At 33.4% G+C, this 9,177-nt stretch overlaps 1 protein-coding gene across 6 annotated transcripts in view; it reads right to left on the bottom strand.

Moving 5' to 3' along the window:
* The window catches only part of LOC112519799, a 10,308-nt gene extending 9,168 nt beyond the window's left edge, over window positions 1–1,140 (bottom strand). For all 6 annotated transcript variants that reach the window (XM_025128068.1, XM_025128069.1, XM_025128070.1 and 3 more), the window contains exons 1-2: window positions 980–1,140; window positions 644–736 (exon numbers count right to left, since the gene is read on the bottom strand). In XM_025128068.1, the coding sequence (XP_024983836.1) occupies window positions 644–736; window positions 980–1,021 (135 nt within the window). In that variant the 5' untranslated portion in view covers window positions 1,022–1,140. The remainder of the gene's footprint in view (window positions 1–643; window positions 737–979) is intronic.
* Window positions 1,141–9,177: the final 8,037 nt, after the last annotated feature.

The following is a 9,177-nucleotide window of genomic DNA, read 5'->3' as shown; positions in this document are numbered from 1 at the left end:
AAACTCGAGTAAAAGCTACCTGTTGGTTCCATTGAACTGTGAAATTACAGATTCACAATTAACAAGTCCCTAATCTCTATTCTTTTTATCATTGATTATGTGTTCTTAGCACTCAACTGTAGCAGAGTTCTTATGATTATGCTTACATCAAAGCTTATGCCTGTCAATCGTAACATCTAGGATGTACTATGAAGGTTTGCTAGTATAGAGCCAATAGCCATTGGGTGCATTGGAACTACCCATGCCAATTAACATAAAGGTCTGGTTTGAATCCGTAGGACCAGAGCAAGTAAGTTATCCCTTTGTGCCTGTTACCTACTATGTCCATGGAAACAGACAAAAGCAAATTTTTTCTGTTTACTTGTAAAGTTATATTGTAGATGTCAAATCCTCCACCAATCATTAACAGGGTATAAAACTTCGGGAGTTGAAAATTAGCCTATAAGATTCAGTAGACAAAATTATATTCTTCAGACAGGAGGGAGCAATAGAATATGATATCACAGTTCACAAGAAAAGAAACAAGTTTATTCTATATTGGTGGTTATTTTCAGCTTAACAATAATCATGTAACCAGTATTACAATAAATTGCCAAGAAAGAAGTGAAACAAAGAAGGGAAGACAAGAAACAAAGTATCCTACCTCCAAACCTTGCCCCGAAGGACATTCAAATTCTTGATTACTGTCCTCTCTTATCGTAGAAGGCTGAAGCCAAGCCGGAAGCCATGCCGCCTCCTGTAATAACATAGGGTACATATATTTCACATACTAAAGCCTATAATCCGCGTATCAGACCTAATTTTCAAAGCGAGAAGAGAGAACCAAACAAAAATACACAATAAACTAGAAAGTATACAAGAAAAAACGGAACCCGCCAATCGTACGGATGCTTTATGTAGATCAATAGTGATTTCTTGATTTATTTGTGTTAATGATGATAAGAGGTTACATGGTTTAACAAGAAGGAAGAGCAGATACCTCAGAGAAGTGAGGAGGATGGAACCCTAGTAAACTCGCCATTTCTGCACTGTGTGAGACCTTGGCGCCAATATTTTCAGGCTCCGAGGAGGTTAGACGGGATGGGAATTTTGACCGGAACTGAAACGGAATTTAATGGAATTTGATCGGTAGAAATGGTTCGATAAAAACCCTAAAAAATTAGTATTTATAGTTAAAGTATTGTTTATTAATATATATTGGGGTTGTTTGTTTACATATTAATAGTTCTATTAAGAGGTAATATATGAATCGTTAAGAAGTAAATTTTGTTTGGCAAAAAAAATTCTCTTGATGGTTTTAAAACCCTCTGAATGATTTTGTATCTTGTATCTCTTTAACCATCAAGAACCCTAATTTCATTGTATATAATTACCAAACAATTATATTTTATTTTGTACTATTATGAAAGTCTTTTAATCATTCTGATCACTTAATCATTCTACAACAAACCATTCAGCAATTGTCAAACAGACATTTACTTAAATTTTAAGATTACAAATAAATTATGTGTAAGTATAATTTATTAAAGCTTAAATTCGTATAATTAACTGCAGATTAACATAATCAAATAAAAAATAAACATCTTATTTTAAATATAAAAATCTAAAATATAATTAGAATAATTATTGACCTAACATTATCATTATCTTTATAAAAATTATATTGTTAAGTCAAAATCATTATTAAACCTAAATTAAATTAAAGAAATTGTAAAAAAAAATTAAATAATTAATTTAACATTAATATACATGTATTTTTTCAAATTTATATGATATTTTCAAATTTATTTTTATTCAAAAGTAAAAACATTGTCTTTCTCAAAACCACATAAGTGGTATTATATCAACAAAGACAAAAAATAAAACGAAAAATTAAAATAAAGATGTATCCCACTGCATTGCACGAATACCTTTCTAGTAATTGTCTAAAAGAATTAGAATACCTGTTTTTGTTTGGACCACCCTCACCTTCAGCCCCGCCTACCTCTCTCGTAATTACCAACATGACATTGTTGTCGTCATTGTAGCTATCATCCAAGCCGACGTTCAGGCTCGTTCCTGACATTTTATAGGCCTGACGAACGTAAAAACAAGGTCCACTTTTTTTTTATAAAATTTAGTTAATTTTAAAAAAGAGTATAGAAATTGTGGTTGATTAATTTTTATAAGTTGGATGAACAAGGAATTGTAAATAATAGGGAAGATTATCAAGATTTTCTGGATAAATAGACAAATGAGGATCAATAAGGACATGGAAGAAAAGATGATCCATTGAGATTCAATAAGAATAAATAATGAATTAAACATATAACATGCAAGCTCAACAAATGGTTGTTTGATTACTTCAATAAAATATTGTGGTGTGGTAGAATTCCAATTGAAGATACATAAGACAAACAATTCTATTTTTCTTCTTATTTTTGCTCAACTAAAAGAAGATGTTGAGATTAAAAGTTTATGGAATATGATATATATAAGAGACATTACTAAATACATCTAGTAGAGAAATTTTATTGATTAATTATTAAACCATGAAACACGTCATAAATTATAAGAACAATAGATTGATTGTCAAAAATGGTAAAATATTTTTTGTAGAAGCAAAAATAGATAACAATAATCAACAAAAACAAATTATAACAACATAATCAAATAGAAATAAATAAAAATATTTAACAAAAATATATAACAATAGCAAGCACATGATCTTGAATTGTTGAAGCATTAAAACAGTCAAGCATATAGAGATAGCAATAGCCAATGTCAATGGACCTTGCTGGAAATAAAAAAAAATAGATAGACAATAAACAATAACATATAATAAATGACCAATTAATTTTTTTTTTCTTCTCCAATGTAATTAGTTGATATATTTTGGGCCATTATTACCTACTAAATTCTTTTTGCCTCTTATTATATACTACATTTTTTGGATTTTTTTAATTTATTAAAAAAATTAGACTACTTATATATATTAAGGGAAAATTTTGGGCCCCTGATATTTTTAGGCCCCGGGCATGCGCCTGTGCCGCCCTCCCCAGGGACGGCCTTGCCTACGCTCATCCACCCTAACATGTCGTTGTAATTACTACTCCCCCCTCCAACCCCGTTATGGTAATGTAAGACCCTAAAAAAAAGATAGTCTAAACCGAAAATATCTAAAGAGAACCAGAATATTAAATAAAAAAAAACAAATTTCACCCAACAAAAGTAGTAGTATAGCGTTTACAATTCCACTACTGAGAAGATAAATAACAACCTACTAATCTAGATTTTTCTAGATTAGAGACGGGTATCTCCAAATTGTCGTAACATAAAAAATGCAACGTTCAAAAGTAACATGACTATAATTACAAAAGAGCCTTTCACGAACTAACGCTCCTCTCAACCTTTTAGAGCCTCACCGTTAAAGGAACCTAAAAAATAATTATAACAAGAAAGAGAGAGGGTTAGGCTTACGCCTAGCGAGTCCAAACAAAAGAGTTTACGTAAACATAAAGAAACATATATAAAAATATACATGCAAATAGTTGACGTAACTTTAAACAGGATTAGAGACAGTAAGACCTGAATAACTCGAAGTAAAACAATAAAACATCTGAAGATGACGGGGGGAGACCCGATTTACCGTTGATTATGACAGACACAAAGTAAGTCATAGATCAACGTTATAGAGCATCACTCACAGGTTTAATACCATCGACATCAACCTAAACCAGTCATGTAGTCGGCCGTGATCTTAAGCTCTTTACCTCGGTAGTTACACAATAATCACAATGCCTATTACCGAGTGAAAGTGAGAGGATGATTTGGTGATTACATAATAATCACAATGTCTATCACCAACTTACACCATCATTCCCACAAATAAAATAAAACGATATACATGCACTATATAAATATAAATAATGACGTAGTATCGTACGATATATATATATATATATATATATATATATATATATAAAATGACTATAAATAATACGTGAGAGTGTCAAGACATCCGAAGATGAAGGGGGAGACCCGATTTACCATTAATTATGACGGAACACAAAATAAGTCATAGATTAACATTATAGAGTATCACTTACCGGTATAAAACCATCGACATCAACCTAAACCAGTCATGTAGTCGGTCGTGATCATAAGCTCTTTATCTCGGAAATTACATAATAATCACAATGCCTATTTCCGAGTGGGAGTGAGAAGGTGATTTGGAATTTTCATAATGATCACAATGCCTAATTACAGCTCACACCACCCTTCACACCAAATACAATGAAACAAACTTCATGCTTTAAAGCCCACTATATTCTAGTAATATACTTAAAYATGGAGCCATAAACATCTTAGTACTCACTTATCAAGAAGATTTCGTGTGCCYAAACTTATTGAAATATCCYCACTCGCCAAAATGGGACACCAAACTAAGAGCATGARGGCTTTAGAGTTAAATGGGTATTTTACCAAGTGATTAAACCATTTATCTAAACTCAATTTATCATTAAAACGAKATCTATCTAGTTCAACCTTTGTCCCAAAATCTTTATTTCGACCAAGAAGTTAGATGTATGAAGTTAAAACATGAGATAAGAAAATTACTTCCTTTCTATAGTATAAAATTCCATTTAAAGATTTAAGTTGAACTCACATGGAGGGTTTAGGAGAAATCCCCAATAATCTTGAACTAAAAGGGGACGGTAAGGAACGAGGAAAAACAGGCAGCAGGCGGGGCTGTTTCTTCCTCTTCCACAGTCGACTGCACAAGGGCTGTTGGTCTTGGCGAGGTGACGAAAGGCACAACAGGCCGTTGTTTGCTGTCGCGGCTGCTGTCCGGCGAGAGTTGCAGTCCTCAAATGAAGATCGGTCTTCGACGGAGGCTTCCGCAGCTGGTGTTTTTGCCTTCTTCCCAAGCGAAGGAGTTGGTTCTTTTCCTTTTTTTTTTTTTATCTTTTCCCCCATCCTTCCTTCCTCTAAAGGCTTCTCTTCCCCCAAAATCAAACCAAAGGTCAAAGACCTTCCTGGAAGGAAAAGAACTTTAGGGAACATAATGATTCAAAAGTACAGAGAGGATAGGACAACCCAAAGGTGGCAGGTACCCCCCCTACACTTTCTTTTTATTCTACTCAATTCCAAGGAAAGCCTATCTTGGAGTTTATCAAAAAAAAAAAGGAAACTTATATTTATACATGCAGAAAGTACAAAATAGAGAAGGTTGAAAAGAATTGGGATGATTAAAGCTCTAAATACGTGGATGAAAACGCGTACCTCACCAACGGGACGAGAACCCTTGATGCGAAAGGCTTAGGGAAAAGGGAAAGATTTACGGGTGTTACAATCCTCCCTACCTTGGATTCAATTTCGTCCCTGAAATTTTAGTTCTCATGAAAAGATGATGGTAACGCCTCTTCAAATCCTCTTCTGCTTCCCATGTTATGTTTGATCCTCAGTGATGTTTCCATTGTACTTTAACCATGACAATTTCTTTCTGTCTCAACACCTTGATCTTCCTTTCCAAGATGGCTTCCGATTCTTCAACACACCAGTTGTTCTCGTCCACATGGATTTTCGAAAGTGGAATAACACTTTCCTCTTCCGTTAAGCACTTACGAAGGTAACACATATGAAATGTGTTATGGATCCCGGCCATTTCTGGCGATAGTTCTAATTTATAAGCTTGAAGTCCCACTCTATCCAAGACTTTAAACGGTCCAAGGAAGCGGGGGCTGAGTTTTCCACGCTTTCCAAAACGGATAACTCCTTTCCAGGGAGATACTTTTAACATGACGCGGTCACCCACTTGGAATTCTATAGGTCGGCTCCTCTTATCAGCATAACTCTTTTGACGATCCTGAGACGCCTTTAAGCGCTCCCGTATACACCTTACCTTATCTGTCGTTTCCTGTACAATCTCGGGATCGGCGAATTGCTTCTCACATGCTTCTAACCAACATACCGGAGTCCTACATTTTTGTCCGTACAAGGCCTCGAAAGGTGCCATCCTTATACTAGAGTGGTAACTATTGTTATAGGCGAATTCTACAAGAGGTAGGTGAGAGTCCCAATACAAGAAATGTTACATAATCTAAAACAAATTCTCCAAAAGCACTCAAAAAATAATGGCTAAATTAAAACTTTAGACCGTTTACAGCGGAAGACTTTAAGGGATAAATATATAACTTAATGTCAGTCCGTCTCATACCGGTTTGCTTTACAAATTTATATATCATAGATGATTATACTTAAATATTGAACTTAAATGGACTAGATAAGTCTCTATGTATGCCCTTCTTTTTCTTTGTCCAACCTGAAACCTTTTGTCTCTGATTGCGTATAGATTGACTACCGATAACTCTTGACCAAATGTCTACACATTTCATATCATAACATCTCATTAACGTCTTAATTTCTCAAAAAGTCAACAAAAATCAACTAAAGTCAAACTTCGTATCCGAGCATCTTAATATGCCTCAAACAACTCTATTTGACCCATCATTAAAATCCACATGGATCAAACGTGCCAAAAGTCAACCCTTGGTCAATTCGATCAACCCTGACTAACTTTAGTCAAGTCCCACATCTAAAACCTCAATGGCATCCCAAAAACATTTTAATATCTTATAATTTCATCTCTCTAAATTAAAATGTCACAATAAATACTTTACTCAAATTACGGCGCTCAAATCGTTAAATTTTTTTTTTACCGATTCATATAAGCATCATTCTTAGAAAATAAATAATTAACTAATATTAATATTAAAAAATATAAATTAATTAATATATTAATTAAATACTAATTCAATTTAATATATTAACTAATTTAGAAATTAAATTAATTAGTTAATATAAACTAATTAACTAAATCTGAAATTTATTAACTATAAATTAACAAAAATCTTATACCTTAAGTACCCAATTAAACCCAAAAATTTAAGGGCCTAAAATATAGTCTCATCTTTGGCCCAACATCAATGAAGTAAAATAGAAAGCCCAACAAAAATCGTGGCCCAACAAAATAGTGGTCCAACAGTCAGACTGCTGCAACTATCACGCCGACAGCCGGAAAAACAGGCCGTTTGGCCTCGTTTCTTCATCGTTTTCGATGATTCTTTTTGCAAAATCTCTAGAAAATGATTTTCCTCAACCGTAGAAACAAAAATCAACGAAAACCATCAAGTATTGAGGCTCACACGCTCGATTAAAGTTAAGGTTTTAAAACCACTCGAAAATCAGTAAAAATTCAAAATCGAACATTCAAAACTAAAATCTGAGACATAAGGCTACTAAGGTTTTATAGAGAACCTAAAAACGAAACCATCCATATAAAGAACTCGAATTTTGGTTGAGTATTTTACCTTCAATCGTCAATAAACGAAGCTTTTTGAACCCGAACTTCTATGAGTTCTTACACTAACTCTTTTGTCCAAAATACTTTGGACCTTATTTACTTTACTACGAATAATACGATCATGCTCTCCCAAAGAGATGTATTTAACATCCATTTATCATTGATCTGAACTCTCCCATTGGCATGACTTTACATGTACCATGCATTTCTATTATACTCGTGTTGTTATTTAACTTATACTAGTAACATATATGACTATTGCACTTTCTTGCATCTAATGCAGAAGTTATGCAGACATAACTTTCATGGTTGGAAATGAAATTACTAAATGTGTCATTCCATAACTGAACATTGTTGGAAGTATTCATCAACCATGATGGACGATAGGTAAGCACTACTCATGATACTTTATCGAACATGATACACAATGCTAATGTCCTTACTGATACTCTGATGCATACTTGATGGATACACTAATAGTTGCTAAAGACATTAATGCTTAAATAACATTCATACTAAATATTGTTGAGGTATTATATCATAACTTATAGTACATGCTCTACCTTGCCTTGCCAACTCTCTATATGGTAGGGAACACATGTTGCACCACTTACCCCACTAGGAAGATTTCAAACCAATGTTTGTTTTACTAATTTGACTTCGTACATAGGCCCTTAGGCATATACTAGTCCTTACCGAAATTCGGAGCTTTCTCTGACTTATTATCACTTAATTGACATCTTAACGTCCTTTTTTTTGTATATCTTATCTCTATCAGTGTGTTCTAGGCACAAAGATTTACATAATCCTTATTACATTACTTTTCAGACCTACCATGCTAGAGTCCATATTTTGCTCCAAAACTACAAGATTTCATCTGACTTTACGGATAGCAACTCAAGGTGGTAAATCATTATATTTCTTAGCACTTTTTGATCAAAGAGTTTCTTACCATATTGTTTGAGTTTTATCTTTAAACTCAATCTGATATCTATCCTTATAATTCGTAATTTGATAAATTCTTATCTTTCTTAGCTTGGACGATAATGAATCATATTTATCATAATTATTCAATAAAGCTAAACAATATCTTTAGCCAAAGTTTTCCATTTCTAATTAAACATGGGTTTGTAACTATTGTGATATATGTACAAAATAAACTTTGAGCCATGGTGGTAATATTTATGAAACTTACATGCAATTACCATGCTACTAACTCCCAATCATCTGTCAGAATAACATTCTCATGTCCATACAGTTGACTTAACGTGTAAACGACAAACTTGCCTCGTTACATCAATACTAAGTCTACTTAAATTCCCTTATCTTAAATGTTCTACCCATAACTCACCAATTAACGCTTAAAATCTCAGCTTAAGTCTAGGCATCTTAGTTCCTTACCTAGTTCGCTTAAACTAGAGCTCTGATACCAACTTCTAACACCCTAAAAAAATAGTCTAAACCGAAAATATCTAACGAGAACTAGAATCTTAAATAAAAAAAACAAATTTCACCCAACAAAAGTAGTAGTATAGAGTTTACAATTCCGCTACTGAGAAGATAAATAACAACCTACTAATCTAGATTTTTCTAGATTAGAGACGGGTATCTCCAAAATGCCGTAACATCAAAAACGCAACGTTCAAAGGTAACAAGGCTATAATTACAAAAAAGCCTTTCACGAACCAACGCTCCTCTCAACCCTGTAGAGCCCCACCGTTAAAGGAACCTAAAAAGTAATTATAACAAGAAAGAGAGAGGGTTAGGCTTACGCCTAGCGAGTCCAAACAAAAGAGTTTACGTAAACATAAAGAAACATATATAAAAATATA

This window comes from Cynara cardunculus (genome assembly GCF_001531365.2).
Source record: "Cynara cardunculus var. scolymus isolate 2C chromosome LG 10, CcrdV1, whole genome shotgun sequence".
NCBI lineage: Eukaryota > Viridiplantae > Streptophyta > Magnoliopsida > Asterales > Asteraceae > Cynara > Cynara cardunculus.
This window is presented reverse-complemented; position numbering and strand designations above follow the sequence as displayed.